Here is an 18,971-nt window from a genome sequence, read left to right on the forward strand (position 1 = left end):
TCCATCGTTGCCACAGTTCCTTGTTGTTTCTCGGTCTGATGAAGGTCACGACTTCTCCACGGTCAACCCTTTCATTATTCAGAAAGGAGTCGACGCAATAGCAGGTCCTGTAAAGTCTTGTTCCAGATTACGGAATGGCACCCTGTTGTTAGAAACACACAGTGCCCTCCAGACACAAAAATTGCTGCGTACTTCTCTGCTCCACACCTTCCCTGTCCGGGTGGAACCGCACCGTACCTTGAATTCCTCGCGTGGAGTCGTTTATACACGCTCCCTCGATGGATTGTCTGACGAAGAAATTCAGCACTATCTGTCTGACCAGGGCGTAACGGCAGTTCATAGAGTAATGAAACGGGTTGACACGAACATCATTCCAACCCGCACTGTCTTCTTGACATTTGACACAGTTCAACTCCCATCGAAAATCAAAGCAGGCTATGAGATAATTTCCGTTCGCCCTTACGTCCCAAACCCTACGCGTTGCTATCGATGTCAGCGGTTCAATCACACCAGCCAGTCCTGTTCCAATCCAGCCAAATGTGTTACGTGTGGCACGGATGCCCATGAGGGTGCTTGTCCACCTCCATCCCCTCGCTGCATCAACTGTATGGGTGACCACTCTGCTTCCTCTCGAGATTGCCCCGTTTTTAAGGATGAGAAGCTCATCCAGGAAATAAGGGTGAAGGAAAAGGTGTCGACCTTTGCTGCTCGAAAATTATTCGCCAGTCGCAAGCCCACCGTGCCTCAGACAGGAAAATACAGCACTGTCCTTGCTTCTCCTCGGCCAACAAAGGAGGCGGCCACGCAGACTTGCGACCTCACCTTTAGTACCACGGTCGTCAGATCGGCCAGCGCAAAGATCGCTCGTTCAACCTCACCACTTTCGCCTGCCCACTCTATGGCTCACCCTTCGTCGGGTTCTGCTACATCTCGAGCCCAAAAGTCGGACGCCAAGTCTTCGAAAAAAGAGCATACTCGTGAAGAGTTTTTACGTACCGCAGCTTCACAACCATCGGTTCCTACTTCATCTAAACAACATTCTTCCAAGAAGGCTACAAAGAAACCCAGTTCCTCTCCTTCTCCGCCAAGGTGTGCCCCCTCTACAGCACCACCTGGCGGAAATCGCCCTCGGCCATCTTCTGTGTCGCCGAGGCGCACTGCTGGCGGCCGGTCAACCGGCCGATCGCTGGTGGCAGGGACTGCTCCTGACCAACTTATGGATCAGGATCTTCTGCCTTCGGCTGAATGCCGTTCCATGCTGTCGGTTGCTAGCTCCGAGCAGTCTTTGAGTTGACAGCGACTTTGGTCACATTCCTCCATTCTCTTTTCACCCCATGTCCATTATCCACTGGAATATCCGCGGCATTCGAGCCAATCGGGATGAATTGTCGGTCCTCTTACGCTCCTACTCGCCGGTCATCTTCTGTCTTCAGGAAACAAAGCTGCGTCCCCATGACCGCTTTGTTCTCCCTCATTTTCAGTCTGTCCGATATGATCTCCCCTCTGTTGAAGGCTCTCCAGCCCATGGAGGACTCTTGATTCTTCTCCGTGATACTCTCCATTATCACCCAATCCCCTTAAACACTTCCTTCCAAGCTGTCGCCGTCCGTCTTTCACTTTCCGGATACACGTTCTCTTTTTGTACTGTATACATTCCATCGTCCACACCAATGGCACGAGCTGATCTCCTTCATCTTCTTGGTCAGCTTCCACCCCCCTATTTGCTGGTTGGGGACTTCAATGCCCACCACCCGCTTTGGGGATCTCCACACCCTTGTCCACGTGGCTCCGTATTGCTAGACGTCTTCCACCAAGCGGATCTAGTTTGCCTCAACACTGGGGTCCCCACATTTTTGTCTGCCTCCACGACAACCTTATCTCATTTGGACCTTGCGGTCGGTACTGTTCCGCTAGCTCGGCGCTTCGAATGGTTCGCCCTTGATGATACACACTCGAGTGACCACTTTCCATGTGTCCTCAGACTGCAGCCTCAACTGCCATATATGCGCCCGCGACGCTGGAAGTTTGCCCAAGCCGATTGGACACTTTTTTCGTCTCTCGCGACATTCGATGACCGTCGCTTTCCCAGCGTCGACGATGAGGTCACACACATTACCGACGTTATCCTTACAGCTGCGGAACGTTCAATACCACGCACCTCCGAATTGCCCCGGCGCCCCCCAGTTCCTTGGTGGAACGAGGCATGCCGTGACGCAATACGTGAGCGGCGACGTGCTCTTCGCATTTTCCGTCACCATCCTACTTTGGCCAACTGTATCCGCTATAAGCAGCTCCGTGCGCGATGCCGTCGCGTCATCCGCGATAGCAAGAAGGCAAGCTGGAAATTCTTTATTAGCTCATTTAACACCTTCACTCCCTCCTCGGAAGTTTGGAGTCGGCTTCGACGGTTCTCAGGCGCGCCTAGTTTCTCCCCGGTTTCTGGGCTCACTGTCGCGCATGATACCTTAGTGGACCCCGTCGCAATTTCTAACTCGTTGGGTCAGCACTTTGCTGAGATTTCGAGCTCTTTCAATTACCCGCCAGTGTTTCTCCCGAAGAAACGTGCAGCGGAAGTGCGACCTCTTGCTTTCTCCTCCCAAAATCACGAAAGCTACAATACTGTTTTCTCCATGCGGGAACTCCAACATGCCCTCTCATCTTCTCGCTCCTCCGCCCCAGGACCGGATGGTATCCATGTCCAAATGTTGCTGCATTTATCCACCCATAGTCTGCGTTACCTCCTTCGCCTTTATAATCGAATTTGGACCGACAGCACCTTTCCCAGACGGTGGCGGGAAGCTATTGTCGTTCCCGTTCCGAAACCTGGAAAGGACAAACATCTCCCCTCTAGCTATCGCCCCATTTCTCTCACGAGTAGTGTCTGTAAGGTTTTGGAGCGTATGGTGAATTACCGTTTAGCTTGGTGGCTGGAATCCCGCAGTCTTTTAACACCAGCCCAATGCGGATTTCGGAAGCATCGTTCTGCAGTTGACCATCTTGTCGCTCTCTCCACTTATATCATGAACAATTTTCTCCGGCAACGCCAAACGGTAGCAATATTTTTTGATCTGGAGAGAGCATACGATACCTGTTGGAGGACAGGCATCCTCCGCACACTGTTCTCTTGGGGCTTTCGAGGCCGGCTGCCCCTTTTTCTTCGCGAATTTATGGCAGAGCGCACTTTTCGGGTGCGGGTGAACACTACTCTCTCCCGTACTTTCTCCCAAGAAAACGGGGTACCCCAGGGATCCGTGCTGAGTGTTGTACTGTTTGCCATCGCCATAAATCCAATTATGGATTGTCTCCCTCCTGATGTCTCGGGCTCCCTCTTTGTGGACGATTTTGCGATCTACTACAGCTCTCAACGGACCAGCCTTCTTGAACGGCGTCTTCAAGGATGTCTCGATAGCCTCCACTCTTGGAGCATCGAAACTGGCTTCCGTTTTTCACCCAGTAAGACCGTTTGTGTCAATTTTTGGCGACGTACGGAGTTTCTTCCGCCCTCCTTACATCTAGGTCCTGTCAACCTTCCGTTTTCAGACGTCGCTAAATTCTTGGGTCTTATGTTTGACAGAAAACTATGCTGGTCCTCCCACGTTTCCTATCTTTCGGCTCGCTGTCTGCGATCGCTTAACACCCTCCGTGTCCTGAATGGTACCTCCTGGGGAGCGGACCGAGTGGTCCTTCTCCGCCTCTATCGCGCCTTAGTGCGCTCGAAATTGGATTATGGAAGCATTGTCTACTCCTCTGCTCGGCCGTCTATTCTTCGGCGTCTCAACTCTATCCACCACCGTGGATTACGTTTAGTGTCTGGAGCTTTTTACACTAGCCCTGTGGAAAGCCTTTATGCTGAGACTGCTGAACCTCCGCTGTCCAATCGGCGAGCAGTCCTCCTGAGTCGTTATGCTAGCCGTCTGTCTTCCATGCCTGCTAATCCAGCCCACGACCTTTTTTTCGACGCCTCCTTTGATGTAGGGTATGCAGGCCGCCCCTCCTCCCTACTACCCCCGGGAGTCCGCTTCCGTCAACTGCTCCATTCTCTTTCCTTCCGCTTTCCTAAAACCTTCCTGACAACTTGGGGTACAGCACCGCCTTGGCTCCGTCCCCGGATCTGCCTGCTCCGTGACCTTTGTCAATTTCCCAAAGATGGTACCCCTACACTTGTTTATCGTCGGGCATTTGCTGCTCTATGTGCAGAAATGACGGACGCCACATTTATTTACACCGACGGCTCGAAAACATCGTTAGGTGTAGGGAGTGCCTATATTGTTGGCGACACCCCAAATCGCTTTCGGCTTCCCGACCAGTGTTCGGTTTATACTGCGGAGCTTTACGCTGTTCTCCAGGCTGTCCACTACATCCGCCGCCATCAGCGGATACAGTACGTTATCTGCTCAGATTCTCTCAGCTCTCTCCTCAGTCTCCAAGCTCTTTACCCTGTGCACCCTCTGGTCCACCGGATTCAGGACTGTCTGCGCTTGCTTCACCTGAGGGGCGTCTCGGTGGCGTTCCTCTGGCTCCCGGGACACGCTGGTATCTGTGGGAATGAGGCGGCCGATATAGCGGCCAAGGCCGCAGTCTCTCTTCCTCGGCCAGCTATTCAGTCGCTTCCCTTCACCGATCTTCGGAACGATTTATGTCGCCATGTTGCTCATTTATGGCATGCCCATTGGTCGGCACTTCCCTGTAATAAATTGCGGGAAGTGAAAGCCCTTCCTTGCGCTTGGACCTCTTCCTCCCGAACGCGTCGTCGGGAGGAGGTAATTTTAGCTAGACTCCGGATAGGGCATTGTCGTTTTAGCCATCGACATCTTTTAAGCGGCGATCCTCCCCCACTCTGTCCCCACTGCTCTCAGCTGTGGACGGTAAGACACCTTTTAATTGAATGCCCCTATTTTAATCCGTTACGCTCCCGTCTACAGCTATCGCCTGATCTATCGTCGATTTTAGCAGATGACACGCGCTCCGCCGACCGCGTTCTACAGTTTATTAGTGACAGTGAAATGACGTCAGTCATTTGAAGCTTTTTTGGGGACAATAACCCCCTTTCTGTAGTGGATTTTTAAGCAGTCTTCTATTTTTAGTTTCTCCAATTTTCTGACTTTGTTCCCATTGCTGCTGGTTTTAAATTTCGGTTTTTTACTGTCTTAAGTCACGGGCTGGGCGCTAATGACCATAGAAGTTTTGCGCCCTAAAACCACAACAAAAAAAAAAAAAAAAAAAGAATAACCGCAACATATCAAGATAGGTTCTGATACTGTCTGAAGAAGAGAAATTTGATAACATCGAGTATAGATTTAAGTGTCAGGAAGTCTTTTCTGAAAGTGTTTATATGGAGTGTAGCCACGTATGGAAGTGAAACGTGGACGATAAACAGTTTAGAGAAGAATTGAATAGAAGCCTTCAAAATGAGGTGCTACAGAAGAATGCTGAAGATTAGATGAGTCCCTCATGTCACTAATGAAGATGTACTGAACAGAATTTAAGAGAAGAGGAATTTGTGGCACAATTTGACTAGAAGAAGAGATCGGTTGACAGGACACGTTCTGAGGCACCAAGAGATCACCAATTTAGTACTGGAGGGAAGCGTGGAGGGCAAAAACGTAGAGGGAGACCAAGACGTGAATATGCTAAACACATTCAGAAGGATGTTGGGTGCAGCAGTAGCATGGAGAGCTGCATCAAACCAGTCTCCAGACTGGAGACCACAACATCAAGGTAGGTATTGGCTGTGATTATCGTTTCACTGAAGAAAAGAGGTCTTATGATTTTATTGTGCGTAAGAGTGCAACAATATCCAGCTTAGGACTCTCTCTGACGGTATGAAACACAGATTAACGATTCTCGGATCGCAAGGTCCTAGCATTGTGTCGATGGACAACACCATTCAAATGAAATGTGACCTCTTCTGAGAAGAGGACACGTTGCCGATAGTCATCTTCCTCAATATCAGCCAGCATGGAAAAAGCAATTTCATAACGAGCACCGTAATCCGTTGGTTTCAGGGAGTGTACGATCTGGACTTTGCATGGACGCAAAATAAATTGTTTATGTAGGGCGCGGTGCAGTGATGTCTTTGGAATCTGCAACTCACATGAGGCTTTGGTCACTGACTTCTTGGCACTTTTCAAGACAGCATATCTCGCTGTCTGAATTGTCTGCGCACTACGTCCAGGCCTGCCTGTTCTGTGGAGATCTCAGACGCTCCCTGTTTCCTTAAGCTTCGCTTATCACATTCTGATGCTTTTACCAGCTGGTGGCTGTTTGTGGTATTCCGTTTGGAATTTTCTTTGGAAGGTTTTTGGTGACAGCATCTCATGGTACCAGAGGACGTACAGGGCTTTCTCCTAGTTTGAGTACATATTGTTTGCAAATCGTGTCCGATTCCGCGGTTGTTACGTCACTGGGCCCCGTAACAATCAAAGTAACGATAAGTAGGTATGTACAAAAAAACTTGAATACATCACATACAATTCAAGAAAAAAAGTATTTGTCTATGTGTCATACTTTATGCCTTATGAATGTTTGTGATCAAGGAAAGACTTCTGGGACACTTGGTACAGCAGCGATTCTCAGTGGCATAGGTTCGGCAAGTCAATGGTAGATTTCCTGGGGTTTGTGGCACCAGACGTCTACTTACAGGTCACGGAGTTCCCAAAAATTACTGGCCAGTGGGTTGTGTACGCGAAACTGGCGCCCTATAGCATCCCAGATGTGCTCAATCGGGTAGAGATGCGGCATATTTGATGGCAAAGACGTCAACGTGAGTTTCCGGACACTATAACTCAATTCTGGCCTTCTGACACGGACTTGCTGAAAGTTACTGTCGCCGTTGGAGAAGACAATGTGCATGAAGGGATGCAGGTGGTCCGCAATAATGTTCAGCTAGTCAGTAGCTGTCATGGTGCCTCCAGCTACCTACACAGATCCCACGGAACCCCTGGAAACGACACCCACCGCATAACACTGCGCCTGCGCACGTTTCGAGCAGACACTCGCCTGGATGACGGCTTATCCAGACACTCGCCTCGACCATAGCCCTCGTGTAACAAGAAACGTTATTCATCCGTCGAGCCGATACATTCCCATTGATTCACGGCCCAGTCTCGATGATCTCGTGCCAACTGCAGTCGTTACTGACGGAGACATTGACTCAGTAGGGCCTAATGATAGATGAATGTACCTATTACATTTTCATTGCGAAGGAAATATTATTACTTAATTTGTTTTCACAAATTTCGATTTTAGAATCCCTCTGTAGTCTTGGGGAATGATTATGTTCGGCTCACTTATGTTAGTCCCATCACAATGTTTACAGATCGTGCCTCCATCGATCAGGATACATTTCTTTCCGGCTCTCGCTCAAGTACTCTAATATGAACAAATATGAAAGAGTTTTTCGCTTACATTTTAAACATTGTCTCACTCGTATTTAAAAAAAATGTTTTCTATATTCTCTATATGATATTATTTATGACGTTTCAATAACTCGTAACAAAATGAACGGGAAAATTAACATTATGTATGTCTACAGACAAAAATTCACATATGATGTCAGGACAAAGGTTCCCTGACTAGCTGCTGACACCAATGATACAATGATCGCTATCATACCAGAATTAGCGCTACAGGTACAATGTATCAACGTAAATGTGAAGCCTACAACACAGAGACTCAAGTGCATGTTACTCCAGTAGCTGCAGAAATAGAAACTATGCAATGCCACTTAAATTGTTTAGTAGCCATTACAGTATGTTAAAGATAGTGCAGCTATTTCTGTGTGTAGCATATGAACCTCCGTGGACAATAGATTGGTGGTCATACTATGATAATCGGTACAAGTCCAGATAATTTTATATGTGGGACCTTAATATCTACACACAGCATTGTGTCGATTGTTTTCAAATAGTTTTCCATAAACACATCACACATTTTACGACCTGATATTTTCTGCACAGTTGTATTGAACCACTAAGTGGACTATGCCTGTTGGCATAGACTACATGTATTGTGTCCACGCATCCACACTGCAACGCCTGACCTTCTGCCCAGGGGAAAATAAACATTAATGGCTTGCTCTGGCCTCATGTACTTCGAGGTAGTAAGAAACCTAAAAACATACAACTTTTAAGAGTTATAGTTATCAGTCTGCAAATGACCTAAGTACTGATGCAATACTGTTCAGTGCACCGTCCTCAGTCACAAACTGAAATATCTACACTTATACCCATTACACCTTGTATAACAATGAATAAGGTATACTCAGTCATCACAAATCGAACAGGAAGAACAGCATTTATTTCGAAATAAAAAGTAGAAGGGTGAAATTGTTTTAGGGTCTTTATGATAACTAAAATTCTACATTGGTTTCACAGGATTCTTTTTTCTTGTTTTTAATTTTTCAGATATATCCCATGAAGTCGATGTCGATTTACAGGCGTCATGGAGTTCCTTAGATTCGTGCGCACTACAGTCCACTGGTGGAAAAAAAGTTTATAGCAGTTTATTTTGTTGCCTGCAGACGATGGACAAATGTGGGCGCGAGATGGTGGAAGTCCTGGACGATGCAGCGCGGAGCCAGCAAGTATTAGAGGTTCGCGACGTTTCGGCCAGGTTCACGACAGACGTCATCGGGAGCGTCGCCTTCGGCGTCGAGTGCAACTGCCAGCGCAACCCGGACGCTGAATTCCGACAGTGGGGACGCCAGATCTTCGAATTCTACCTGTCAGACAGGGTGGAACATTTGCTACTCGCCATCCATATCCCTACGGCAAAGCTCTACAGGTAAGTCTTAGTAGCTCCATCTCAAGACATTCCGTACCCAGTCTGTGCTGGATATTCCCAATGATGCTTTGAAATTTAAAATACTACTTCAGTTTAGGCTCGCAACTTCTAGCTTGTCGGTTTATACACTCCTGGAAATGGAAAAAAGAACACATTGACACCGGTGTGTCAGACCCACCATACTTGCTCCGGACACTGCGAGAGGGCTGTACAAGCAATGATCACACGCACGGCACAGCGGACACACCAGGAACCGCGGTGTTGGCCGTCGAATGGCGCTAGCTGCGTAGCATTTGTGCACCGCCGCCGTCAGTGTCAGCCAGTTTGCCGTGGCATACGGAGCTCCATCGCAGTCTTTAACACTGGTAGCATGCCGCGACAGCGTGGACGTGAACCGTATGTGCAGTTGACGGACTTTGAGCGAGGGCGTATAGTGAGCATGCGGGAGGCCGGGTGGACGTACCGCCGAATTGCTCAACACGTGGGGCGTGAGGTCTCCACAGTACATCGATGTTGTCGCCAGTGGTCGGCGGAAGGTGCACGTGCCCGTCGACCTGGGACCGGACCGCAGCGACGCACGGATGCACGCCAAGACCGTAGGATCCTACGCAGTGCCGTAGGGGACCGCACCGCCACTTTCCAGCAAATTAGGGACACTGTTGCTCCTGGGGTATCGGCGAGGACCATTCGCAACCGTCTCCATGAAGGTGGGCTACGGTCCCGCACACCGTTAGGCCGTCTTCCGCTCACGCCCCAACATCGTGCAGCCCGCCTCCAGTGGTGTCGCGACAGGCGTGAATGGAGGGACGAATGGAGACGTGTCGTCTTCAGCGATGAGAGTCGCTTCTGCCTTGGTGCCAATGATGGTCGTATGCGTGTTTGGCGCCGTGCAGGTGAGCGCCACAATCAGGACTGCATACGACCGAGGCACACAGGGCCAACACCCGGCATCATGGTGTGGGGAGCGATCTCCTACACTGGCCGTACACCACTGGTGATCGTCGAGGGGACACTGAATAGTGCACGGTACATCCAAACCGTCATCGAACCCATCGTTCTACCATTCCTAGACCGGCAAGGGAACTTGCTGTTCCAACAGGACAATGCACGTCCGCATGTATCCCGTGCCACCCAACGTGCTCTAGAAGGTGTAAGTCAACTACCGTGGCCAGCAAGATCTCCGGATCTGTCCCCCATTGAGCATGTTTGGGACTGGATGAAGCGTCGTCTCACGCGGTCTGCACGTCCAGCACGAACGCTGGTCCAACTGAGGCGCCAGGTGGAAATGGCATGGCAAGCCGTTCCACAGGACTACATCCAGCATCTCTACGATCGTCTCCATGGGAGAATAGCAGCCTGCATTGCTGCGAAAGGTGGATATACACTGTACTAGTGCCGACATTGTGCATGCTCTGTTGCCTGTGTCTATGTGCCTGTGGTTCTGTCAGTGTGATCATGTGATGTATCTGACCCCAGGAATGTGTCAATAAAGTTTCCGCTTCCTGGGACAATGAATTCACGGTGTTCTTATTTCAATTTCCGGGAGTGTAGTTGTTTTACAGTTTAGGTCTTGTTGTGGTGTATAGCAGAATTATGTATGTGTCCTACATGGCAGGTAAACTAGGTTCAGCTTTCAGAAAGTTCCCTTTCAAATCGTCCAGATCAAGATTTGCCATAGTTTCCCTGAATCACTTAAAGCGAGAAACTGGGTTGTTCCTTTGAAAAGACGATAGTCGATTTCATGCCCCGTCCTTTCCAATTCTATCTTGTAATCCGTCGCCATCGAACTCGTGGATCGTGAACCACAATCTTCCTTCCTTCCTCCAATTTGAATTGCTTGCAAATTCCCGTCTGAGGGACCCACCATCAGGAGAGCTATTTTGAATTTAATCCAGGACTTTGGCACGAGATGTTTACGCCACCACTTCTTGTCCCATTGCAGACCACATACTGATGATGAAAATGTATCGCACCACCAGCATTCAAACAGGCTTCCTGCTGATCGAACGTCATCTAGCAAGCGTGCGTTAGCGAACTCGAGTACGGAACAATGTTAACTCATCAGTAATATTATTACCCTACGAGGCACGTTCAAGAAGTAATGCAACATTTTTTTCTAATAGCAGGTTTGTTTTATTTGGGATTCCACTATTACGTATTATTCCCCAGTCTTTTGGCTACAAAGCCCTATTTTTCAACACAATATCCGTTCAGTGTGATGGCCTTACGCCACCTTACTTGGAGGGCCTGTGTGCCCGCATGATATTACTGTACTGATCGACGTTGGAGCCAACGACTTACTGAATCAATAAACCCCCCCCCCCCTATCATCCAAGTACTGCTTCCCGCGGAGTGCATACTTCAATGGGCCAAAAACAAAGAGAAGTCACAGGATGCGAGATCCGGGCTGTAGGGTGGATGAGGAAGAACAGTCCAATTAAGTTTCGTGAGCTCGTCTAGGGAGCGCACTTGTGTGAGGCCCTGCGTTGTCATGGAGGAGGATGTTTAGTCCCATAGTGCTCAGAGCCATTTGTCATGGAGGAGGAGAAGTTCGTTTCCATTTTTGAGCGACGATCACGCTGAAGTTGTTTCATAAAGTTCCTGAGGATAGCAAAATACACTTCACAGTTGATAGTTGCACCATGAGGGAGGACATCAAACAGAATAACACCTTCAGTGTCTCAGGAGGCTGTCACCATGAATTTACCGGCTGTGGGTGCATCTTCGAAATTTTATCCGGAGGAGAGGCGCTGTGGCGCCACTCTATAGACTGCTGTTTCGTTTCCGATTGGAAGTGATGAACCCATTTGACAAAGAATTATCACGATCAGCCTCGTAACAAGCAGGCAACTTCGCACAGATGGTCATTCATTGCCCTATACGATATCTGTCTGTCACCTCGAATGAGAGTGTCCGCATGTTCCAATACTGCAGGAGTCTCAGTTGTGTGCGACCGACACGCGAGACACTGGACAGGTTTGCGCGACCTCGTTGCGATAATGACAGACGGCTCGCCCAACGACTCACCGTGCTTTTGTCCACTGCCAGATCTCCGTAGACATTCTGCAAGCGCCTACGAATATCTGCGATGCTCTGGTTTTCCACCAAAAGAAGCTCAAAGACAGCCCTCTGCTTGGAACACACCTCCTCTATAGACGCCATTTTGTAGGATACATTTAGCGCCACTACCTATCAGAACTTCATGAAACTATAGGGGCTGAAGCGGAAATATTCGACAATGTTCGACAACAAATTCCGCATTTTTTCAACCGAAATTGACCGAGAAAAAGAAATGTGTTGCATTACTTATTGAACACTCCTCGTATTATTAACCTAAGACTTAACCATAAGCACTCTTTGGCCTCGTGTGTCGAAAACGAATAGCTTCAGTGTCTAACGAAATACATACTGAAAATGGAAACGCTTTTTTTCTACAATTTCTTTCTTTCTTTTGCTTGTGCCGTTTTTCCCACAGATACGCAGGGTCGGCATGGTTAATCGGATGTGGCAATCTTAGTTGAAGGGGTGGCCAGATGTCCTACCTGCCGCCACCCCGGGAAGGAATCAGTGTACCCCAACTGTCTGCGATTAGCGTAATCGATGGAATAGTGTGAAAGTGTTCAGATGTCTGCGAGCCGTGTAACTGAGGCGGGACGTGGGGACCAGCCCGGTATTCACCTAGGGGGATGTGGAAAACCGCCTAAAAACCACATCCAGGCTGGCCGGCGCACCGGCCCTCTTCGTTAATCCGCCGGGCGGATTCGATCCGGAGCCGGCGCGCCTACCCGAGTCCAGGAAGCAGCGCGTTAGCAGCGCTCGGCTATCCTGGTGGGTCGCTTTTTCTACAATTTCATCAGCATAAATGAATGTTCAGATTTGACCAAGTTATGAACTCCCCCACAGTCGGCTTATCAGACCACACGCCTTGCTGAATTTAGTTATTCTTCAATGGTGTAACAAGTGTGCAACACAGTTTTATGGTCACAACGTCTTCATTGTAACGATGTTATTTACTAAAATTTCCATAACTGTATCAAGTCTTGTGGGGTATGTAATTATGCAACACAGTAACAAGTTTCGAACGCCTTCAGGCTGATCTTTCGTTCGTCATAAGAAGGTAACCAAGTAGTTCTCGTTGTAAACAGCTACAAACTGAAATCCCATTTTTTTTACCGCACAATGATCAAGAAACCCAGGCGCAATATTTCCGACTGATGAACTCTTGCGGCCATAGAGTGTAGTTACCACGAAACGATGTTTGCATTAAATTGCTAATGTGTTTAGGGGTGCAGTCTTGCTGGAATACGTGTGATGTTCCCATGGCTACCTTTTCCATCCAGCACATTATCGTAGACGATAACTCGTTTATTATAACCGTATTTCTGACATTTTACTTACGCTGAAAAAAATTAGGCTTATGGTTTCAGCGTCACTGTAAATACAACCCGGGTTCCCGGGTTCGATTCCCGGTGGGGTCAGGGATTTTCTCTGCCTCGTGATGACTGGGTGTTGTGTGCTGTCCTTCGGTTAGTTAGGTTTAAGTAGTTCTAAGTTCTAGGGGACTGATGACCATAGATGTTAAGTCCAATAGTGCTCAGAGCCATTTGCACCATTTTTTGTAAATGCAATCAATCACAAGGAAACTGACAATAGATAGAAGTAGTGTCAAACCGTCATGAGATTCTATACAAACATCTATCAACGAGAGTAGCATCAGCGAATTGTTTGAGAGTGCTGCTAACCCTATCTGATGATTTGTATGCCCCTTCGCGTCTGCTGAACATTCACAGAAGGTCGCTGTGGATCACCTATGGAGTTACACGGGGGGAATGTTAAATACGGGAAGACACTTTAGTAGTTGATTCATGACAGGGAAATTAATAAAGGAGTTCATAATATGTTCGGAAATGGAAAGCGAGTTTGCCATAAAGAGGTATTTGACAAAATTAAGTTAATGAATGTGACCGATAACAACTGCGCCACAAATTTTAGATTTTCTAACATTCTTATCTGATTAATGTTGTCAGTGTGATTTGGGTATGTTGCAGGAGGATTATAGGCCGGAAAGAGGTTCTCCATTATTTTGAGCGCATGGTGAAGGATACAGTGAGCTACCGAGAGAGAAACAACGTTGTGCGCAACGACTTCATGCACCTGCTGATACAGCTCAAGAGCAGAGGCTTCGTAGACGATGACAAGTCTTCCAGCGCAAAGGCTCAAGATGACGACATCAGTAACTGGAGTAAGTTTTCACTTCTTTTTTAACGAATAATGCGAGTTACTTTACTTCAGTGTTACGTTCTTTCAGTCCTACTAGGAATTTAATTCAGTAAATTCGTATAATATAACTGATCCTATTCCTGATCCCCCGTGAGCTTAAACCACGGAACTCCCACCATACACGTGCTGGCTCATGCCTTGTTCACGTACTTCACTTTCAAAGAAAAGAATCAAGAGTCGTGCATAGCGATGTAAGATTTTCTGGAGCACTTATCAGAAAGCAATGAAGACCGTCACGGCAGTTTAAACAGGTTATAGAGTTCAGCAACTGATCATATGTAGGAGCCAACTAATGGAAAGAGACGTAATAGACTACTGCAAGTGCTGCACAGTATCCGTCCAGTAAGAAAGTTTCAGCCGAGTCCACTAGACGCAGTTAACTGTGCGCCAGACGTTCGCTTCTGAAACAACGTTCCAAGGCTTTAAACTATCCAAGTTTGAAGTTTATAAAGGCAATTCGTCTTAACGTGTATCACTAGCGTCGCTGCAAGATTGGACATGGCGTAGAGTGGCTTATTTACACAGCTGGGCGTTGTTTAATAACATAGGCTAGTGAAAAAAAGTTTTTGAAAAACTGTTTTTACTTTGATAGCTCATCTTTATAGATTTTTATGAGCTGAATACAAACCTAGCCTTAGTTTTTTTGCATCATCCATAGTTTTCGAGCAGTATGCTTTTTCTTTTTCTTCTTCTTCTTCTTCTTCGTTTCACCCAACTTTGGGGTACGTTGAATCAATCACTTCTGTGTGTTCTGTGCCTTTCTTTTCGCCCAGTACTGTTTCATTCTTTCTGATCTTGCTTTTCTTTCCTCATCAGAGATGACAATCGTTCTTTTCTTTCTATTTTGGAGCTGGAATCCCTCTTTTCTGTCTTTGCTTATCATTTTTGCGGTCCTGTCTGTGAGCATTTTTTCTGTGATGTGTAGTTCTCTTAAGTCTTTCTCTGTTTGGATAAACCAATTTGGTTTGGATTTTTTATTCCTGAAGTAGTCAAACATTCTTTTTGTAAGTCTATTTGGGTTCATTCTGAGAATGTGCCCATAAAACTCAATTCTTCTTTTCCTCATTGTATCCGAAAGTTTTTCTGTGGTTTTGTAGAGTGTTTCATTTTTGGTATGAATTAGTTTGTCGTTATGAAATTTGGGGCCTAAAATTGTTCTCAATATTTTTCTTTCTTTGATCTCTAGCCTTTCAATTGGGCCATGGTTAGTGATAGATAATGTCTCAGCTGCATATAGTGCTTCTGGTTTAATGACAGTGTTGTAATGTTTTATTTTTGAATTCCATGAGAGGGACTTTTTATTATAAGTATTTTTAGTAAGCTGAAAGGCTAGTTCAACTTTGTTTCTTCTTAATTCTATTGCTTTTTTATCAAGGGCGTTCCAGCTAATCCATTCACCAAGATATTTGAATTCTTTAACAATTTCGATCTTTTGGTCTCTTACTTTAAGATATTTCATTGGCTTTTTTATATTTGTGATTATTTTGGTTTTTTCAAAAGAAATTTTAAGGCCTATTTTCTCTGCTTGTTTCTGTAATTCGAGGATCTGTTCTTTGGCTTACTATTTTTTCTAGGGCACAGTTAAATAACAATGGAGAGAGTCCATCACCTTGTCGTACTCCAGTTTTTATCTCAAATAGGTCTGAGAGTTCTCCCATAAATTTAATTTTGGAGTATGTGTTGGTGATGGTTTCTCTAATTAGGTTTGTAGTTTTATTGTCTAGGTTCAATTCTTTTAATATGGAGATTAGAGATTCCCTGTCTATGGAGTCGTACGCCTTTTGAAAGTCAATGAATGTGATGACATACGCTTTTGCTCTCGATTTTTGGTAGGCCATAAGATTTTTGAGGTTTAGAAATGCTTTTTATTATATCGTATAAAAATCCTATGCTATACAGTAAACGGGGAAATTAATGAAACGCTTTGTTACAACATAAGCATGGTTTGTATTTATAGTAAGCTACTTAAAACAATGATATGTGTTAATATATGTTTCACTTGTCAGCTGGAATTGGTTTGTATTTTCTTTCTCTTTTTGCTTTGAAGCTTCTTGTGTAGCTTTTTGTACAGTGAGTCGCTTGCTGAACTTCTCGGTGAAGTGACCAACAGTAATCCCCCATAATGTTGGTGTTCCAGCGGCCTTCGTAGCGTCTTTCCATCGCTGGTTTTAGATGAATTAATAAACAGTTCCTTTTTGTATTCAATACCAAACTCATTCATCAGACTCGGAATATCTGAGTAGTACTCTAAATCACCTTCTTGTTGAAAAAACTTGGAAAATTGCAGCTATGTCCTTCTATACATATATACGCTGGTTCCAACTGCCAATAAGTTCAGTTCTTTTAATCTAGAGCCAGTAATTCAGCTTTTTCTTTCGTTAAGCCCAGATCCCTAACCAAATCATTAAGCTCGGTCTGAGTAAACAATTTGTATTACAATGGAATTCATCATCTGGTTCATCTAAATCACACTGTACATCTGAAAATACTTCTGTTGGAATAGAAATTAAATCATCTGGTGGTTCAGGAACCGGCAAATCGACACCATGCCCTACTGGTCGGATGGCGGACGGAAGGTTAGGGTGGCTTATTACCTTCTTGTTTTTCGAATTATTACCAGTAACGTCAACACTGAAAAAGTAGCAATCATTGGAATGGTTTCTTTCCTCCCTCCATATCATAGGAACAGCAAATCTAAAGACATTTTTCTCCTTTATGGACCATTTTCTCAGATCTTCAACACACACATAACATACCTCATACGGCGCCCAAGATTTATCTTGATCACCACGTTTAGATCCAAAGTAAGATAGATAAACCTTTTTCCCAAAATCTGTAATGTTTCTTTGGGTCTTTTTAATCACCAATTCATCACAAATGTAACAAAAACTGTCAGAAGAGCTTTTACAACCACGATTAGACATTGTACTGAGCACACGTTCAGGAAATGGGAAAGTGAGGTCAGGTTGAGAGTAAACAAAACATGATCTGTTAACACAAAAATAGAATCGACCCTTTTTTTGCCAGCAAATGTTTTTCAGCAGTGCTACCGACGTCATCTACATTCATTACACCTCCTTTTTTAAATTATTTTAACTATATAAAATCTGTTAAATTCTTTAAAAATTCGCTTTATTTAATAAAGTTAACTGTAGAATGTGAAGAAATCGTGGGTAATATAGTGTTTTAAGTATCATATCTGGATTTCCCACTCCAAAAAACGTAAGAATAAGGTATTTTCAGCAAAAACGTTTTTCCATCGTTGGCCTGTGTAATGAACAGTTAAAGTAGTTCAATTTCAGTTCTGAAAACTCGTTGAGGAACGATAAACGGCATACTATTTCCAGCCTGGAGCTGCAGAAGGATAAATATTCATACATTACTTTTAGGGTGATTGGTGAAGAAGCTGTAGGATTTCTTGCACTCCGTCTTGTTCTAATGTTGATACTTGCTCTTTTCTAGATTTTATGGACATTATTTCACATACAGTAAATAAATTTTGTGGTCTTACACTCCTTGTACTATAAACTGAACTAATCAGCCAGAACATTATGACCACCTACCTAATACCTGGTCTGTCCACCTTTGGTACGGATAACGGCAGCGACGTGTCATGCCACGGTCTTGGTAGGTCAGTGGAGGAAGTGGGCACCACATTTGCACACACAAGTCACCTAATTCCCATAAATTCCGGGGAGGGGGGCGATGATCGCCATGTTCAGTCACAGCAGGGCAGCACATTAATTGAAACTCGCCACTGCGTTCCTCGAACCACTCCATCACACTCCTGGCGTTCTGACAAGCATTGTCTTGATGAAAAATGCCACTGACGGGAAACATGATCGTCATGAAGGGGTGTACATGGTTTGCAACCAGTATACGACACTCCTCGGCTGCATTGGCGCCTTGCACGAGCTCCACTAGATCCGTGGATGTCCACGTGAATGTTCTCCAGAGCAAAGTGCGCCGCCGCCAGGGCAGGTGGTACGCAGATATTCTCCTGGAAGACGACGGTTTCGCGCCCTCCCATCGGCATGAAAAAGAAGGTATCGGGATTTTTCAGGCCATGCAACGCTCTGCCACTAGGCCAATGTTCCAGTGCCGATGGTCACGTACCCATGTCAGTAGTAGTTTCCTATGTCGTGGTATTAAAATTGGCACGTGCATGGGTCGCTAGTTGCGTCGTTAGACATGTTCGGTGCACTGCGTGTTCAAACACATTTGTACTCTACTCAGCATTAATGTCTGGTGTTAGTTCCGCAACACTTCGCCGCTCGTCCTGTTTTACCAGTCTGCACAGCCAACGACGTCCAACGTCTGTAATGAGGGATGACCACCCAACCCCACGACGTCTGGACGTGACCGAGCGAGGTGGTGCAGTGGTTAGCACACTGGACTCGTATTAGGGAGGACGACGGTTCAATCCCGCGTCCGGCCATCCTGATTTAGGCTTTCAGTGATTTCCCTAAATCGCTTCAGGCAAATGCCGGGATGGTTCCTTTGATAGGGCACGGCCGACTTCCTTCCCCGTCCTTCCCTATTCCGATGAGACCGATGACCTCGCAGTTTGGTCTCTTTCCCCCAAACAGCCTAAGCCCAACGTCTGGACGTGATTTCACCTTGGTTTCGCCACGTGTTGAAGACACTCACCACAGCATTCCTCGAACAGCCGACAAGTCCTGCAGTTTCCGAAGTGCTTGTGCCGTCGACCTCCGGGCCATCACAGTCTGCCCTCGGACACACTAAGGTAGATCGCGCCCCCTGGCACATATTACACACGGACACAACGCTTCCTGATACTTGCAGTCATTCCTTGCAAGCTGACTCTGCCTATCGCCTGGACGTGTTTTAATCGATAGTAAGTCGGTGGTCATAATGTTCTGGCTGTTCAGTGTATGTTCCTTATA

At 46.2% G+C, this 18,971-nt stretch overlaps 1 protein-coding gene across 1 annotated transcript in view; it reads left to right on the plus strand.

Moving 5' to 3' along the window:
- The window catches only part of LOC126088203 (cytochrome P450 6k1-like), a 281,427-nt gene that overhangs the window by 35,322 nt on the left and 227,134 nt on the right, over nucleotides 1-18,971 (plus strand). Inside the window, exons 4-5 of the mRNA XM_049906329.1 lie at nucleotides 8,522-8,784; nucleotides 13,833-14,026. Of these exons, the coding sequence (XP_049762286.1) occupies nucleotides 8,522-8,784; nucleotides 13,833-14,026 (457 nt within the window). The remainder of the gene's footprint in view (nucleotides 1-8,521; nucleotides 8,785-13,832; nucleotides 14,027-18,971) is intronic.

The sequence above is a fragment of the Schistocerca cancellata genome, chromosome 6 (genome assembly GCF_023864275.1).
Source record: "Schistocerca cancellata isolate TAMUIC-IGC-003103 chromosome 6, iqSchCanc2.1, whole genome shotgun sequence".
In the NCBI taxonomy this organism is placed as follows: Eukaryota; Metazoa; Arthropoda; class Insecta; order Orthoptera; family Acrididae; genus Schistocerca; species Schistocerca cancellata.